Below are 19,190 nucleotides of genomic sequence, written 5' to 3' on the forward strand. Positions count from 1 at the left end.
AAGATTTAGGCAAGCTTCCAGCCTCCACCAGAGTCTTGTTAATCCCATCTACAATTGAATAGCTGTTTTGCCTCTTCCCTTCTATTACTTGAGATGACCCATCTATAAACCAATGTAGTCCTTTTTCTAGTGGAGAATCCTGCAAATCGCTTCTTATTTTAGTTTGTAAGCCTATAATATGTACGCAGAAATGTTCTAATTCTACATTTGAATCCCTTTTTCCTTCCTGCTGATATCTGGCCAACTTTTGGTAACAAAATTTAACTTCAATAATGTTTGTGGGGTCAGAGCATCAGGATCTAAGCCTCAATATTTCCTCATTGTATCTTTTAATCGATCCAAATAGTCTGAGGGTGTCTCTTCTTTTCTTTGACTGACCTCAAGTACCTTAGAGGGATCCTGAGATCTAGGTACTGCTTCCCTAATCCCTTTTATAATCACGTTCCTCAAATTTTCCATGTCTGCTCTATCTGCTGCTACATTATTATTCCAATTTGGTCTTATGATAGGGAAATTTTCTATTGTATTCTTGGGATTGTCTTTGTTATAGACTTTGACAGCTGCAGCTCTAATTAAATCTCTTCTGGGTTGAATAACGTGGTCATAATAGAGTTTATTTCATCCCAGGTGTAAATATTTGGTCCCAACAAATGATCTAGTTGTTCTGATACTCCTATGAGATCTTCTATTAATTTCTTGAGTTCCTTTTTAAATGTTCTTACTTCACTACTCCTTAGGGGGTCTTGTACATATCCCACTATGGGAACATTGCCTGCCCCCAAGCCACTTGCTACCTCTCTTAGAGGGACTAATTTATCTTCTTTTTTCTGTTCTATTTATTTTAGGTTTTCTCTTCGTTGTTGCCTGTGATCTCGTTCAGTTTCTATTTCACCATCTCTCAGAGACAAATTGACTAGATCTTGTCTACATTGTTCAAGTTCTCTCCTCAACTTCCCATATTGATTAACAGGGGGTCGATTCATTTGAGGATTATAGGGGGGGTGGTAGATTGTATTTATTTTTCTCTCTTTCCCTCTCCTCCTCAATTAATGGAATTTTATTTTCTGTTTGGTTTTTGTCAGAACTGAGGAATAATTGATTTTTCTCTGGAGGCCATTTATCTGGTGTCCAGATCACAACATATTCCATTTCTCTAGGGCCTTTTTCTTTTTTGGCAAATACATATTCATATAAAGATTGGCACATAAAATAATTAAAACTACCTAACTGTGGCCACTGTGTTCCCTCATCTATTTGTTTTTGTCCCCAAATAAAATAACAGTATTGAATATCAGGTCTTTATCTAAATTTTTTACCATTCTACTATAAGGAGGATGATTCCATCCAGCCATGATCTTTCCCAGGGGACTGTGAGGAGGGATGAATACATTCTCTCTTTTTCTTTTCCCTGGCCTTGGGAGTCCCCTTTTTGATCCTTTTGTGGCCTCTTGGAAGGTCTATTCCCCATCAGTGGTTACCATCTGGTTCTCTTATTCTTACCAAGCTAGTGAGACCACCTTATACTTCACCAAATCACTTCCTCCTTTTCCGGTCAGGTGTCCGCTATCACATCACCTTGCCAGCCCTTATGGCCCTCGAGGTGTCTCAGTCACACTCTCACAGGTCTCAGATTCACACCAGCCTACCCACCCAGCTGCCCAGGTAACTGTAAAAATGCCCTGATTTTCTTACCTGGGTCTGTGCATAGAGTTTCCCAGCAATTGGTACTTGACCCACCTCCTTGCCTTGCCAGTCCTTCAGACCCTCGGGACATTCACACCTAGTGTATGTATGTCTTGCCAGTCTTCCAGGACCCTCGGGACATCCACAGCTAGTGTATGTCTTGCCAGTCCTTAGGACCCTCGGGGCATCCCCCCCAAAAAAATGACCTGACCTGCTTTGTTCCTGGAATCCACTATTTATTGTCCGGTTCTTCATGGGTACTGGGCTCGAGGTGGTCACCTTTCAGGACCGTCAAAATCAACTTGGTGCCTGTCCCCTTAGGGGTGGGCACTCCCGGTGATCTGGAGACCATTTGGATATCCTGGAGGAGCTCCCAAGTTGTTTGGAATGTGGCTCAAGATCCTAAAATAAACAAACTCACTTGGAATTCCAGCAACAAAGTTTATTCAAAATAAAGTGTTTGCAAAGGCTTGGTGGAATGAAACACACGCAGGAGTTCAGCCACACATTAAAGAGCTGTTTGACACATTTTTATATCCTACTCCTGACAGATTCCCCCCTCCCCTATTGCACTCAATGGTCCTTCCCTAATCATCCAATAAGCTATGCAGACCGCCTAAAACCACTGTCCCTCCCATGTTCCAGGAAGCCCCTTTGTTCATATCCTATCTTTCACCATCTAATTTTCTGTTAGCACAGCTCAGCTCCTATAGTTATTTCAATATTTTCTCTGCTTGCAATTTCAGTTAGCTAGTGACTTCTGCTTTTCTTATTTGTCTGTAATTTACTTGTCTGATTTTATGACTTTCAGGTGGCTTCTTCTATCGACCTTCATTAGAAATTTCTGAATACTTTATTCCTTTCAACGTTATTCACCAAAGCACCAGAGGGCAGGACAAAAAACAATGGTTGGAAACTGACCAAAGAGAGAAGCAACCTGGAATTAAGGAGAAACTTCCTGATAGTGTGGACAATTAACCAGTGAAACAGCTTGTCAACTTTCCTACCGGAATCTTGAATAAAGGAAGACACGAAGACACCTTGATTCAGTCAGCTCCGGTTTACTTTAAGGTAAAATATTGACTCAGCACAGACCTATAGTAGCCAGGCTCTGTGCCATACAAAGTTCGCACTGGGAGCAACCGCCTCGCGTTGTTGCTTAAATACATTTGAGCTAACACTACCCCACCCTCTACCCCATTAATTAGCAACCCCACCCCCGCCCAACAAACCACAACCCCACCCAGCAATTAACAGACACCCCACCCTCCTATCACCTAACGAGCACCTGGCAGCAATCAAAGTATCAATCCATTCCAGTCCATTCTCCTAAACATGCTCCGGTGTGCCTAGCCATCAGCTGTTCAGTGGACCTCTGCCCATCAGCTATTTGGCAGCTCCAGCTGCTTCTGCACATGCATGGCTTCCCACAGCCTCCTTCTGTGCAGGTGCAGCTTCCTGGGACCTCTGTTTGTGCAGGTGCAGCTTCTCAAGCTGTAGGGAACCTCCCGTCAGCTGTTTGGCAGCCCGAACAATGCCCTGTCAGAGTCTGGATAGCAAGCTGCCTTGGAACCAGTGCTGGACTCTGTGCAGCTCTTCTTCCACCTCCACCATGCTGGCCTGCCACCTTCCCCCTCTTGAATGTCGAGCCCGGGAGGGCTTGACAGGTGGCCCCCCTTACCAGATGTCCTCCTGGAAGTAGGAAAAAATATAATTAGGTTGGCGTTATGGAATTTGGTGTAGTTCCCCTCCTCCCTGGTTTTTGGGATTGTTTGCAGTGGTATCGGCGTACTAACCAAGGTGCATTGACATCTGCCTCCCCCACCCATGATGCTTCGGAAATTGGGTATCCCTTCCATTGTACCAGGTATTGCAGCCACCCTCGCCAATCCCAGGAATCAAGTATTTTCCTGATTTTGTAATGACCTCCCCCAATTGGACCAGGGGGCTGTTGTACCTGTCTGAATGAAGGTTTCATTACTGGTTTCAATAGATCACTATGGAAGACTGGGTACACTTTGCCAAGGCTGCGGGGCAACTGTAACCTTACCGTTACTAGATTGATGACTTGTTCTATCTTAAATGGCCCAATATATTTTAGTCCTAACTTCTTACATGGCCTGCGTAACTTTAAATATTTAGTGGACAGGTACACTTCATCGCCGACCTGGAAGGGTTTTTGTGGACTTTATTTCTTGTCGGCTTGTCTTCCGCTTTCTGTAATGCCTTCTTTGCCGATTTCCATACACTTTTAATTTGGAGTATCCAATCATGTGGTTGTTGTGACCCAAGGTCTCCCTGACGGTATTCAGGAATAGGGACAAACTCTATTCTGTGTACCACCCGGAAAGGAGTAAACCCTGTGTTGCTGTGGATGGTGTTGTTATATGCCACCTCAGCGAATGGTAGGTCAGCCCAATTTGTCTGTTGATAATTGATATAACATCTAAGATAACATTCAACCATTGCATTGGTATGTTCAGCTGCTCCGTTTGTGCTGGGGTGGAATGCCGAACTCAACCCTTGAGACGAACCAATAGACGTGATGAAATCTCTCCAGAATCAGGCGGTGAATTGCACACCTCGGTCTGATATGATATGACAGGACACTCCATGTAGGTGATAGATATGTGTTATAAATAGTTTGGCTAACCACCTAGCTGATGGTAATCCTTTGCAGGGTATAAAGTGTGCCTGTTTTGAAAACAGGTCTATCACCGTCCATATCACTGTGTTCCCGTGGCTGGATGGTAGGTCAACTATAAAGTCCATGCCAATTTCTTCCCATGGATGGTTAGGGTCGGACACCTGTTGTAGCAGGCCCAATGGTTTTCCTACGCGTGGTTTTGTAGTCGCACACATGGAACATTCCCAGACATATTTCTCTACATCCATTTTCATACCTGGCCACCAAAACTGTTGTTTGAGCAGGTGCAGGGTTTTTAGGAACCCAAAATGACCAGCTGGCTTAACATCGTGGCCTCATCGAAGAACCTCCACCTGTAGGGATTGTGGGACATATACCTTATCACCCTTCCATGCCATCCCGTTCCTCATAGTTAAAATATGGGGATGGCTCATTAATCATGGATTGGCTAGAAGAACTCCTTGCAGAGTCCGTACCAGGTCTTCCATAGATTGTACTACCAGAATTTTATCCATTGACTGCACAGGTGGAGGTATGAGGGCCTGTACCACCTCCTCCCGCTTGCTATTGTATTGTGGTTTCCTTGATAATGCATCCGCAAGAAAATTCCTCCTGCCCAGTATGTACTTTAATTGGAATTGGAAATGCTGAAAATATAATGCCCATCTCACATGTTTTGGAGTGAGTCGCCTGGGTGTTTGTAGTGTCTCAAGATTTTTGTGATCAGTCCACACTTCAAAAATCTCTTTTGCTCCTTCTAGGAAATGACACCATGTAGCCAATGCCCACCTTACTGCATACGCCTACTTCTCTCAAATCGCCCACCCTTGTTCAGCATTGGTTAATTTACGTGAGGTGAATGCACATGGTTGCAAATTCCCCTGTTCATTCCTTTGTAAGAGTACCGCCCCTACCACCACGTCACTAGTGTCTGTTTGTACTACAAAGGGTTCCTCTGGACTGGGATGTCGTAAGACTGGCTCCCTTGAAAACAAGACTTTTAAAGTCTCAAATGCTTGTTGGCACTTAAGAGACCAGGGTAATGGTTGGTTTGGTTGTGGTTTGTTACCTGTGGCTTTTGTACGAAGTAACTCCGTTAATGGTAATGCCACTCCAGCAAAAGATGGAATAAATTGTCTATAAAAATTTGCAAAGCCAAAAAAACTTTGCAGTTGATGGTGCTTTCATGATGCTTGCCAGTCCAGGATAGCCTGCACTTTCGCTGGATCCATTTCCACACACCCCTCTCCAGATATTCTGTACCCAAGGTAATCCAATTTGCTTTGATGGAATGCACATTTTGACAACTTAACATACAATTGTGCATTGAGGAGCTTGCATAGAACTTGTCGGACCAACTGCACATGATCTTCCTTGTTAGCCGAATAAATGAGAATGTTGTCCAAATATACAATAACTGCTTGGTACAAATGTTCATGCAGCACTTCATTTATAAGCTGCATAAACACAGCAGGAGCCCCCTGTAACCCGAATGGCATTACCATATATTGGTAACTCCCCAATGGACTGTTAAATGCAGTCTTCCACTCATTCCCCTCTTTTATGCGTACCCTGTAATACGCTTCCTGCAAATCCAATTTTGTAAAGATTTTTTCTTTAGCTAAATGGGCCAAAAGGTCTTTCATGAGTGGAAGGGGATATAACTTCTCCACACATACTCCATTAAGACCTCGAAAGTCCACACACAGGCGTAAACCCCCGTCTTTTTTTCTCTTTAAACAAGTCCCGTGACTGGGAAGGTTGGATAAAACCTCTCGCCAAATTTTTATCAATGTACCTCCTCAACTCCGCCATCTCATTCGGAATCATAGCGTACATGCGAGGCTTCGGGAGTTTTGCCCCGCCATGATATTGATGGCACAATCAGTTGAATGGTGAGGTGGTAGTACATCGCATTCCCATTCATAAAATACATCTGCGAGGTCAGTGTATTCTGATGGAGAGCCAACTCCCCCTCCTCCCTGATTACTTGTTCATTTATACTCTCTTTTCCTATTTTAACCTGCTCATGAGGAGGTGGCTGGGGACCCACACCAATTCGAATGCTTCGATACCCTCCTTCCCACCAGATAGTTGGACCCCATTTATCCAGCCAGGCTAAACCTAAAATAACAGCTTCTGTCATGGAAGGAACTACTACAAAACGAATCATCTCCCAATGTTCCCCTAACTCCATCCGTACAGGTTCAGTGATGTAGGTGGCAGGCACCCCCTCCCCACCAGTAAGGACCCATCCACCTGCTCAAATTGCACTGGTGTGCATAAGGGTCTCACTCTAATACCTGCTTGCCTTACCACATGTTCACTAATTAAACACCTAGTACATCCAGTGTCAAGGAGGGCATTATACTGTCTCTGACACCCCAAATGTGCACGAGTGATTGTGACAGGGAGGGTGAATGGATGAATGGGTTCACTTACCATGGGATCTTCTGATGTCCTTACGTCCTCGTTGTATACGATCAGTTGAGGTCCCACACTACTGGTCCATTCTTCAGGGTTCAACCTCTCCCCTCGAGATATAGAACCCTTGACCTGATGTTGCACTGCCTGTGATCTTTCAGGGATTTTCCTGGGTGTACTCTTCGCCAAAAATTCCGCCTTTCCTTTGGGGAGTGGCTTGGGACATTCTGCAGCTCGATGCCCCGGTTGATTGCACCGAAAACAGCGAAATGTTGGACGAGGTGTTCCACCAGGTGGACCAGACTCTGGATCTGGAAGCCGTGGTTGTTCAAGATTCCTTTGTGGTCCCAGCTGGCCATCACCCCTTGGACAGAATTCTTGTAACCCTGTGTCCAAGTCCATGACCACATGGAACCACTCCTGTAATTTACCTGGGATCCCCCGGTATACACATGCCTGTCGCAGATCTCTATCCAATCCTGCTCAGAATTGGTGCACCAACAGGTGCTCAGGCCATGTTCATAATTTACTGGCTACGCATCGGAAATCCCAGACATATTCTGCAGCTGGCCTGCCTCATTGTTTAATCTCTAACACTTCCCCTTCCGCCCTCCAGATCCTAGATACATCCTCAAAACGGATTCGGAGGGCACCCAGAAATGTCCCAACCTTAGCTAGTTCCCAGGCATGGTCACTATGTAGATCAGCCACCCATTCCATGGCTGCTGTCACTGCCCCTACCACCGCCCACTGAGATGGATAAAGGTGGCTGTATCGATCCATATGGTCTATTGTCTGACTAAGGAAAAGGGCCAGCCGATCTGAGTTTCCATCAAATGTAACATTAATGGGTGGAGGACCCCAGACGGATCCCTGTGGCCATGGTCCAGAACCCCACCCTGGCCCAGGCAAAGGACCTACCAAAACCCTTGCTCCAGAAACTATTGTATCTGATCCTCTCGAGATTGGGACCCCGAGGTCTGGCCCAGATCCCCGAGAAGGAGCTGCTGAAGGCCTCCCAGGACCTCCTACTCATGCCCTATCTATTGGTCACCTGGGGCCTTGGCTACCAACCCTCCCCTGGTATAAATCATCCCCATGGCTGGGATCAAGTTTCAGCTTTGGACTTGCCAATCAGAACCACCCTGTAGCTGAATGGGTTGAGGGTGAACCGTCCTGTGACCAAGATGTTGTTTCTGCACCTGGGGCCCACCACTGCCAGGAAGAAGAGTTCTGATACCCTCCTTCTCCAAATTGTTCACGCAAGATCCATGGTGATTTGCCCAGGAGCCGTGACATAGCTCCAATCCTCTTCATCTTCATCCGTCACATGTCGTTCTCGCCACTGGGATGTCACTCAGCCTTCCTCCCCAGGTCCAAATCCATAACCCTCTGGCATCCCGGTTACTGCAGGGCTATGCCACCATTCCCTGGAAAGGGAGTTCCCACCTGTTGTAATTCCTTGGGATCCTGGAACATCACTTGGCCAGTCCACCGGCTGGGCTCCACCACCTTAGGGCGTACTGCTGGTTGCTCAATGACCAGAGGGTCTGTTCCTACCTCCTCCACTTGAACCTCCTCAGGGTCAGCCCCAACCGGAGCCACCTCCTGAACGCCTTCTGCCATAACTCAAAAATCAAAACAAGCCAACCAGGCTGAGTTCAACAGACCCAAAAGGTGGACAAAGAAAACAGGAGTGGCACAGGAAACACAATGGGAATGGGAGACAAAGAGAAGGGAAACAACTGGGAAAAATATATAAGGGGAGCACAAACTTTCTGTCAACTTTCCTACCAGAATCTTAAATAAAGGAAGACACGAAGATACCTTGATTCAGTAAGCTCTGGTTTACTTTAAGGTAAAATATTGACTCAGCACAGACCTATAGTAACCAGGCTCTGTGCCATACAAAGTTCACGCTGGGAGCAACCACCTCCCAGCATTGCTTAAATACATTTGAGCTAACGCTACCCCACCCTCTACCCCATTAATTAGCAACCCCACCCCCACCCAACAAACCACAACCCCACCCAGCAATTAACAGACACCCCACCCTCCTATCACCCAACCAGCACCCGGCAGCAATCAAAGTATCAATCCGTTCCAGTCTGTTCTGCTAAATGCACTCCGGTGTGCCTGGCCATCAGCTGTTCGGTGGACCTCCACCCATCAGCTGTTTGGCAGCTCCAGCTCCTTCTGTGCAGGCGCGGCTTCCCCCAGCCTCCTTCTGCGCAGGTGCGGCTTCCTGGGATCTCCGTTTGTGCAGGTGCGGCTTCTCAAGCTGTAGGGAACCTCCCATCCGCTGTTTGGTGGCCCGAACAACGCCCTGCCGGAGTCTGGACAGCAAGCTGCCTTGGAACCAGTGCTGGACCCGGTGCTAGCTCTTCCTTCACCTCCACCATGCTGGCCTGCCACCTTCCCCCTCTTGAATGTCAAGCCCGAGAGGGCTTGACACAGCTTGCCTCCAGAAATCGTGGGTGCTCTATCAGTGGAGATTTTTAAGAAGAGGCTAGACAGTCACTTGCCTGAGATGGTATAGGTTTTCCTGATTGAGCAGGGGGCTGGACTAAAATCCCTTCCAGCTCTATTCTATTCTATTATCTAAAGTCATAAAGCTTTATAAGACTGATCCAAAGAAAGACCCCAGAATTGTAAAATATTCTGGGTGTTCTAAGTATTTCACCTACATGATTTGTCAACTAGGCTAATACTTTATATCTTACAGTTAGGCATGCTTATAAATGACTAACTAGCACAAGTCAAATATTACAAAAGAGCAAAGACAATAACACAATAGAAAAATTTCCACCAAGCATCTGTAGGAACCTTATCTTTTCATTCATGCATCCATTAATAATAGGAAGAAGAGTAACATCTGTCAGAACCCTGACATCAGGGCTTAGAAATCATTGGGGGAGGGTCATGAGTCTACTTTACAAAGGACAATCCTTGGAAATCTGCAAAGGACAATCCGTTATCTAGAGCAGGGCTTTTCAAGTGGTGGTACATGTATCACTTGTGGTACTTTGTCACATGGCAGGTGGTACACGATTGCTAACCAAGTGTAGCAGGAGAGGGGAATGAGCCAAACAAGCCAAGCCTGAGGGAGAGGCAGCTGCAGGGCTGTCTGAGCTCAGCAGAAGCCCCGGGAGCCGGCAGGGCTCCAGCTGATTGGCTCCAGCTGATTGGCACTTCCAGAAGCAGCTCGGAACTGGAGGTGAACTGAAGAAAAAGGGGGGAAGAGAGGAGAGGCTATAAAAGAACATGGTTTGTGTTGAGTCCTTGGCGGGAAGCAGACACGAGAAGCAGTTGAAGTTCTCAGTTTTCTTTATTCTGCGTTCAGCTTACAAGTAGATGGCTTCAGCAGCTCCCAAAACCTCCCAGCTTCTTATATAGACATTTCCCGGGTAAATGCGATACTTTTCCCGCGCCAGCACCCGCGCATGCGCACGGTGCTGGCGACAGCCTGTCTGGTCCTGGGCAGCTTTGCACTTGCCCGGGACTGCCTGCAAACGCCCGAGCCGTTTGCAAGGCTCGGGACATAACACCCCTTTCCCCCGGGCTAAAACTACTACCAACATATAATCATTTATTTTATGCAGTGTTCTGCTTCTCAGTGCTCCTATCGTTACCTGGCTTTTGTTTAGCCAGCAATGTTATGTAATCCTCTAAGTATTTAGGAGACTTCTTTGCTCTCTGTGACCTTCTCAGCTCTGGGTTACTAGCATGAGTTCCCTGACTGGAGGGAGATGTGAGCCTGTTCTCCTTATTTTGCCTTGGTGCCTTCCAAGGACTGTGCCCCAATGCCTGGCCTGCTTGCTTGCCCACCGGGCTCGTCAGGCCAGGGCTTCTGTCACTTTGTGACCTGGTTGACCTGCCTAGCTGTAGACCCTCGGGCCCCTTGAAGTGATAGCCACTGCTGGGCGTCTCTGTTGAACCTCCTAGGTCCGTCCAAGACCTGTCAGGAGGCTGACCATTCCCTGAACCCCGTTCTGTGTCCGGGCTTGTGTGGGTTCCTGTACTTTCCCAAAACTCAGTTACTCCCTGATTTGGGCTAGAGGTGTTGTAGTCGGGACTTGGTTCCTCGACCACCTCCCTGTATGTTTGACCCCCTGTAGGATTTGGGGTAAGGTCAGGCCAACCTTGGGGATTGTGTGCCAGCTCTCTTGCGGGGAATGATTTGTTGGGATGCCCCCGGGTATCCTCCGTGACTGGAGTGCTGTCTGATGTGTGTGGAAAGTGAGTATGCCCCCGGGGTGACTCCCTGGCTGGAGTAGGCGTGGATGCCTGGTAATTAGGTAGGCTCATAGAATTCTTGTTCGGAGCTCTCGCGGAACCCTGGGATGGGCCGTTTGTAGCTCCATCAGTGGAGATGGGCAGCAGCTCGTGCCCTTCCCTTTGCTCCAAAGGGTCCCCCTCCCCCCCTGGAAAAGACCCAGGAGTCTCATCTGAAAAGTCCCGCCGAGGGCGGAGTTGGTCGATGTGCCGACGCAGGACACGACCGTTGTCCAGGGCTACCTCGTAGGAGAGAGGACCTTTGACCCTGGAAATAGAAGCGGGGACCCATGTATGACCAGGCCCGTAATTGCGAGCCCAAACCGGGGCACCCAAAAGTAGTTGTCTAGGTGCCCTAGGATGTGAGGTAGATGAAGGCAGTCTGTCCGGATGCAACCGGTCAAGTCTAGTAGTAAGTTGGCGCCCCCAACGAAGTTCAGCTGGACTTCTCCCTGTAGAAGTGGACGGTGTGGTGCGATAAGAAAGGAGAAAGTCAGCCAACCTGTGATGCCAGTCCCCGTAGGTGAGTCTTTTCAATACGTCCTTTGTGATGCGCATCATACGTTCAGCCATACCGTTGGTGGACGGGTGGAAGGGTGCAGACGTGGCATGACGAATCATGTTTGCCTGTAAGAAAGCTTGGAATTCGGAGGAAGTGAATTGAGGGCCGTTGTCGGACACAATGACATCTGGCAGCCCGTGTGCAGCAAAAATCCCCCTCAGTACCTGAATAGTCTTTGCAGTGGTGGTGGATGAGACAGGTACAACCTCAAGCCATTTCGAATGGCTGTCAACAAGGACCAAGAAGAACTGGCCCTGAAAGGGCCCAGCGTAGTCAATGTGCACCCTAGACCATGGGGACTGTGTTTCCTCCCATCTATGCACAGGAGCTTGGGGCATCTCTGGGCGAGATCGTTGGCACAGGTGGCATGCGTGTACCTTAGCCTCAATCTCTTTATCTAAAGCAGGCCACCACAAGTGGCTGCGTGCAAGAGCCTTCATACGAACAATGCCAGGATGACCCTCGTGGAGGGATTCTAAGACCCTAGTCCTCATTGAGGTGGGAATGACAACTCTGTTTCCCCAAAGCAGACAACCCTGAGAAAGGGACAGTTCGTTTCTTTTGGACCAGAAACTCTGAAACTCAGGACTAGGGCAGTGCTCAGGCCACCCGGACAGGACCCAGGAGCGGACACGTGAAAGTGTGTGATCTGTACCTGTTTCAGCGGTAACATCCCTGGCACTAAGAGGGAGCTCGGGCAAGGCTTGGATTGATAGAATGTTGACAGCTGGCGCGGGGTCAGCTTCTACTACTGGCAGAGGCAATCTACTGAGGCCATCAGCATGGCCCATTTCTTTCCCAGGCTTGTGGAGTAAAGAAAAATCATATGCAGACAAAAAAATAGACCACCTAAGCATTCTAGGGGAAATGATTTGGGGAGTCTGCTTACGTGTGGTAAACAGTCCCAGCAGAGGCTTATGGTCAGTGAAGACCGTGAAGTGCCTGCCATATAGAAAGTCATGGAATTTTTTAATTCCAGCAACAACAGCCAGAGCCTCCCTGTCTATCTGAGCGTAGTTGCGCTCAGCAGAAGACAATGTTCTGGAGTAATATGCAACAGGAACCTGAGTTCCATCAGACCTGAGGTGGCTCAGGACAGCTCCAACCCCGTAAGGGGACGCATCACAAGCGATGCACACAGGAAGGGACTCGTTGAAATGTGCAAGTACACTGTTAGAAGTGAGCAAAGCCTTGACTTTGTTAAAACAACCCTCATGCGTTTGTGACCACTGCCACACTGCTTGCTTGTCTAGTAGCCTGTGAAGAGGCTCAGCTACACTAGCTTTTTGTGGAAGAAAAGAATTGTAGAAATTCAGGAGGCCCAGGAAGGCCTGAAGTTCGGCCTTGGACTTTGGCCTAGGTGCTTCTAAAATAGCAGTTAGTTTGGATTCAGCAGGGTGAATCCCAGCAGCATCAATTTTGAACCCCAGAAATTCAGTAGAAGGCACCCCAATCTTGCATTTGTCTTTTTTGAGCTTGAGGCCTGATTTCCTGAATCTTAACAGAACAGCCCTTAGCCTTTCAGCTAGAATGTGTGTGGAGTCTCCTGCAATTAAGACATCATCAAAGTAGGGGCAAACCCCCGGTATGCCCCGCAGTGTGTTTTCCATTACGCTTTGGAAAATCCCAGGAGCGACATTCACTCCAAACTGCAGCCTTTTTACCTTAAAGGCTCCCCTGTGGGTCACAATAGTCTGAGCTATAGCAGCATCATCATCAACAGGCAGCTGTTGATACGCTTGAGCTAGGTCAAGCTTTGCAAAAACGCGCCCCCCCTTGAGGGAGGCCAGAATATGACTGACCACAGGAACAGGATAGGCATGTTGCTGCAATGCCTTATTCAGAGTGCATTTGTAGTCAGCACAAATGCGAATGTCCCCATTTGCCTTTAGAGGCGTGACAATGGGGGTCTCCCAAGGACTGGAATCAACAGGTTCTAGGATTCCCTGTTGAATCAGTTTGTCTAACTCAGTGTCAATTTTACTCTTTAAAGCAAAAGGGACCCTTCTTGCTTTAATTCTAATGGGAGTGACAGTGGGGTCTAGCTTTAAGGACACAGGGGGTCCTTTGAATGTGCCCAGCTGGGGGCTGAAAACATCTGCAAATTCTTTGCAGACTTCCTGTAGGTCGAGTGTTTGTAAACTGTTGAGTCCTGTGACGTGTATCCCCAGGGCCTCAAACCAATCGAGTCCTATGAGACTCGTTCGTTCACCCCCTACTACTAATAAGTCTAGTGGACCTTCAAAATTCTTGTATTGCACGTTAAGGGTGGCCTCCCCCTTAACACACACTCTTGAATTTTGGAAGTCTGTTAACACAATGTCAGAAGGCCTTAACTTGGCCTGAGTTCCACTACCGGAACAAATCTTCCTAAATGTATGCAAGGAGATAATTGAAAAGGCAGACCCTGTGTCTAGTTCCATAGATAATGGAACCCCTTGTAGCTTCACCTTGAGTGACAGCTTTTTCTTAATGGGCTTGTGTGTGCCTGTCCTAAGGATGCTTCTTCGCGAAGCGCAAAAACCTACCCTATTCTGGCTGGGGAATCTGGTACCTTTCAGGCGCAGTTCTTCCTGAGGTTGTACCTTTCGTCGGCCCAGACACACAGCTACAATGTGTCCTTGTTTGCCGCATGCCCGGCAGGTAGCGGAGCGGAACTTGCAGTCGGTTCTCCTGTGGCGACCTCCACAGCCGATGCACTTGAGCGGAGCTGAAGAGCTTCCCTTCTGTTTTTCTTCCTTCGTGGGGTGGAGACGGTCGACTTCCTCGTCCGGATCCTCCTCGGAGTTTCTTTGGACGTCTTCCTGGTGCACAGATGCAACCTCTGGACTGTTTCTGATCGGCCGCATGTTCTTGACAGCGCCACCTGCTGCTTCTTCTGCGGTGACTTCCCTTAAGGCATCTTGGTAGGACAATTCTTTTTTAGCGAAAAGTCTCTGTTGTAGATCTCGATGCCTTAACTCACACACGAATCGGTCCCTCAGTCGTTCTTCGAGGTCTTTGAACTCGCAGTGCTTGGCGGCCTTCCGTAATGCGGCGATGAATTCTTTGGCCGACTCACCGGGCCGTTGATCCCTCTGCTCGAAGGTGTGGCGCCATGCGATGACGGACATCTTGGGGTGGAAGTGCTCCTTCAGTAGCTTCTTCAGATCTGCGTAGCTTACAGACTCTACTGGAACAGGTGCTGCAAGGTTTTCTGCGATGTCGAAGGCGTCTTGGCCGCAAACACAAAGCAGGGTGGCAGCCTTCAAGCTCTCTTCCCTCACTTGGTTTGCCTTGAAGTAGTTCTCCACCCTGGCTACGTATGACTCCCACCGCTCTGGATGTGAGACGTCGAATTCCGAAAGCCTTCCAATTTTCGCCATCTTCAGGAGACGGGTCTATCAGCCAGCCTACCCCCGAATGCGCACTGGATTGGCGGGTAGCTGCCGAGTCGACGCCGTTCCGCCGCTCAGGACTCACTTGGGTAAGCTTACACTTCTTCCTTTCCAGGCGGTGTAAGGCGATCCCACCTTCATCGCCAGTGTTGAGTCCTTGGCGGGAAGCAGACACGAGAAGCAGTTGAAGTTCTCAGTTTTCTTTATTCTGCGTTCAGCTTACAAGTAGATGGCTTCAGCAGCTCCCAAAACCTCCCAGCTTCTTATATAGACATTTCCCGGGTAAATGCGATACTTTTCCCGCGCCAGCACCCGCGCATGCGCACGGCGCTGGCGACAGCCTGTCTGGTCCCGGGCAGCTTTGCACCTGCCCGGGACTGCCTGCAAATGCCCGAGCCATTTGCAAGGCTCGGGACATAACAGTTTGGATGGGGGAAGGGGAAAAAAGACAACAGGAAAAGTTTAATCCCTTTAAACAAATGTAATTAGTTTTACCCCCTTTAACTGAGTCTGTCTGTGGCTTTTAGAAAGTTTTCTTTGAAGGTAAACTGGTTTAAATTAAAGCTAAAGCTTTTTGCAATTGTCTGAACCTTTCAGTCTAGAATTGCAACATTGTGACACGTGACACGTCTGAGGCAGCTTAAAGAGAAAAAAAAAACGGAGTTTGTGTTTCTTTATTTTCTTGCTTTGCACTTATTTCCTGTGTCTTTAAGGGTACAGGGAAGGGATTAGGGGTGCATTCTTACTACACTGTGGAAGAGCTCAGAAGGGCCAACCAGCCAGCTCAGGAGTCTACAAACCTAGCAACTTTAAGACCTGTGGACTTCAACTTCCAGAATTCCTCAACCAGCCATGAGGGTTGAGGAATTCTGGGAGTTGAAGTCCACAAGTCTTAAAAGTGCCAAGTTTGAAGACCCCTGAACTAGCTGGTAGTGGTGCATTTTAATAAACATGGATAAATTCATCATACATTTGTCAGTGCAAAAGGAAAGCGATTCAGCAAAGGAACAGCCACTGAAGAAATTAAAACTGGTACTTTTTTTCTAAAGTTTGTAATATTTTATTAGATTATAGAATAAAATACAAAAATACAAAAGCAAATAGTAGGATACAGTGGGGAAGAAAGAAAAAGGGGGGAAAAGTGAGGGGGGGAAGGAAAAAAGAACATACTTCCTCTGTTTCAGTAGAAGGAAGCATTAACATTGAACCTCAACTTTTTACTTTTCCATAATATTGTAAACTAGCCATTTCTATAACAACAAATGAATCTACTCAGTAAAACTCCAAATCCCCCCCCCTTTTTTTTAGTCATCAAGTTTTTGACACCTTGCTAAATACTGTCATGTCCTAAAAGTGGTATAATCTGTGAAAAGGTTGAAAAGCCCTGATCGAGAGACATCTATATGATCAAAACCTGTGGTATAAAAGTTGTGAAAGCCCACAAAGCTAATAAAACACATCAAGTTTGCCATAATTTGGATTGCTGACAGCTTCATGGGAAGCCAGCAGCCACACATAAATGTAAATAAATTTTATCCAACCTTTTCAGTTTTAGTTTATGTGTTTCTCCTGGCATTACATCACAAAAACACTTTTGACACCTCACCAAGCTACCAGGTTGGCAGATCACCTTCTTTGGCTGAAATGAAAAGATACATTTGATTAAAATAATGAGCAGTGATTCTGTGCAGACATCAAGAGTGACAGATGATTTGTTGGCTTACTTAATTGCCAAGAAATGATTGCTGCATAGAAAGCAAATGGTTAGTGCCTAAGGAGTTCATGCTGTGTTATCTATAAGATGGGCAGATGACACAAGCTATTGTTCAATTCATCCCATTACAATAATTAGCCAGTACATTATAAATTAGAAAACCTGAACATTGCATTCTGTGTCAGAAGACCAACACTTCTGATGTAGACATAAAATACTTGTAAGTTACTCTTATATCATTTTAGGTCATCATGTCAAAGGGCTAAACTTACATAAATGAATTATATGCGGATCAGCTTTTGAACAGGTAGTCCTCAGCTTATGACCACATTTGAACCCAAAATTTATGTTGCTAAGTGAGAGATTTGTTAAGTGAGTTTTGCCCCATTTTACAAGCTTTTTTGCCACAGTTGTTAAGTGAATCACTGGTGTGGTTAAGTTAGCAACATGGTTGTTAGGTTTCCCCATTGACTTTGCTTGTCAGAAGGTCTCAAAAGCTGATCACATGATCCTGGGACATGACAGCTGTTATGTACTGAATATATAAAAAGTTGTGTTAATCCCTGCTAAAGTGAAACTAACTTAACTCCAACTGCTTATGAAGATAAAATGAAACTAATCTTTAGATGACCCTGACTGTTAACTCCAACTGTTTTGGAGGGAAACTTTGAACATTCATATTTGGGTGAGTTTTTTAAGTATTGTGATTGGTTAAGGCCCTGTGGGCTCAGAGTATAAATTACAGGCAATTGCCTGCAGTTCTCCAGTTCTAGTTTGAGTCAATAAATAACGTTGTAACTATGCTGGTCTGCTCCTTGCCTACTGAAGCCCACTACACAATAGTGGCGACGAAGGTGGGATGCTGCAGAGGAGAGAGCTACTGCTAACCAAGAGACTGAAATCACTGGGTGATAGGCTGGGTAAAGAGCCCCAGCAGGCCTAGTTCTTATCCCCCACCTACCAATAAGCCACACTGGAGGCACACTGAAATCACTGGGTGTCAGACAGGTAAAGATCCCCAAGTGCAGCACAGCTCCAACCGCAGCAGTACAGGCATTAACCAGCACCACAGGGGCCTCCCCAAAATGGCTAAATTGGGAAGGCTCAACGAGTTCCATATTACTCATCCGGAACAGTGGAGCTCATACCTCTCTGAGTAGACAACTATCTCCGGGCTAACCAGATCACAAACAATGGCCTAAGGCGGCAACCTTACTATTTGTCTGCGGACAAGCCACAATTGATATCATTGAAAGCCTGATAGCACCAGCAAGTATAGAGACTGTGGCCTATGCAGACCTCAAGAAAAAATTAAGGGAACATTTTGAGCCAAAACTCTCAGTAATCGCCTGGCGCCATGCATTTGAGCAACATGAGCAGAGATCCGGGGAATCTGCAGCAGAGTTTGTGGCAGCCCTTTGCCAAGCTTCGTGCCAATGCGAGTTCCCTGACCTGGAAGACCATCTCAGAGACAGGCTCGTTTGCATCCTGCATAATAGAGAATTACAGCAGCGCCTATTCACCATGGAAAAACTGACTTTCCAAGATGCTTTGAAGGAAGTCATGGTGGAAGAGGCTGCTGGAGGGGCAATGAAGATTCTCCGGCCACCTAAAGCACACACCAGCCCCACAGCAATCCACCAAGAGACCGCAGAAGGCTCAGGGGAGGCCAGTGAAAGTGAAGAAATCGATCGTTTGCAGAGAGAGCCACCCAGACGGCCACGCTCCACAGAGCAAGCAACTTTCCCATAGAGCTGTGCAAGCTGCAGGGGACAGCATGAAAGAGCAGAGTGCAGATCCGCATAGCAGTATGCTATGCCTGTGGAAACAAAGGGCACTGTAAGGACCCACCCCACTTTGCATCTTAAGAAGAGAGAACTCTTGGAATAATTCTTCCAACAGGAATCCTTTATTAAGAAGAAGTGGTTGCAGGCGGGCTAGACAGGACTTGGGGTCCAAGCTCTCCCATTCAAGGTTTTAAGGGGTTCCCCAGCAGTCCCACCCAATCACCCCCCCTTCCTGTGATAGTTTCAGGCATCACAATTCCACCCCTTTGATGCTCTCTTCCGTCCTTCTGGATGGAGACTTCAAATAAACTACATGAAAGGTAAATAGCCCCTTTGTCATGGTAAGGTTCTTTGGTGCTATTTACATTCAAACTCTTTGAGCTTGCAATAAACACATTCCTTCATACTGAAGGAAGTGAGGGCCATAAAGCCCCTTTGTTCTCCCCCTTCTCTCCCTCTTATGGCAGAATCCAGAGAAGGCAGAATTGGGGTTTTCTATATTTGATGATTAAAGATGAAATATAATTGGATTCTGACATCCGGCCCCTCTTAAAAATAAGAGAGATCCACCTGAAAGAAAACAAAACAGGTATAAAACTTAGTCAGGCTTGTTAGGATACTCTGGGTGAAACTTCTTCAATAGCTTCGGGGCTCTGACATGACATTTATGGACCCACTCGTTTTGTGAGGGAGAGAGGTGTTTCCAAGCAACTAGGTACTG

The 19,190-nt window shown here is 47.0% G+C and overlaps 1 protein-coding gene across 1 annotated transcript; it reads right to left on the bottom strand.

Annotated features, from left to right (window-relative positions):
- Positions 1-11,419: 11,419 nt before the first annotated feature.
- LOC120319033 (uncharacterized protein K02A2.6-like) lies at positions 11,420-13,786 on the bottom strand (the record flags this gene model as incomplete). Its single annotated transcript, XM_039367321.1, has 4 exons — positions 11,420-11,453; positions 11,556-12,515; positions 13,104-13,285; positions 13,358-13,786. Coding segments are annotated over 4 exons (1,605 nt in total), but the record flags the coding sequence as incomplete, so codon positions are not given.
- Positions 13,787-19,190: the final 5,404 nt, after the last annotated feature.

This window comes from Crotalus tigris, unplaced genomic scaffold (genome assembly GCF_016545835.1).
Source record: "Crotalus tigris isolate CLP2741 ecotype Arizona unplaced genomic scaffold, ASM1654583v1 scf7180000017600.4437325, whole genome shotgun sequence".
In the NCBI taxonomy this organism is placed as follows: Eukaryota; Metazoa; Chordata; class Lepidosauria; order Squamata; family Viperidae; genus Crotalus; species Crotalus tigris.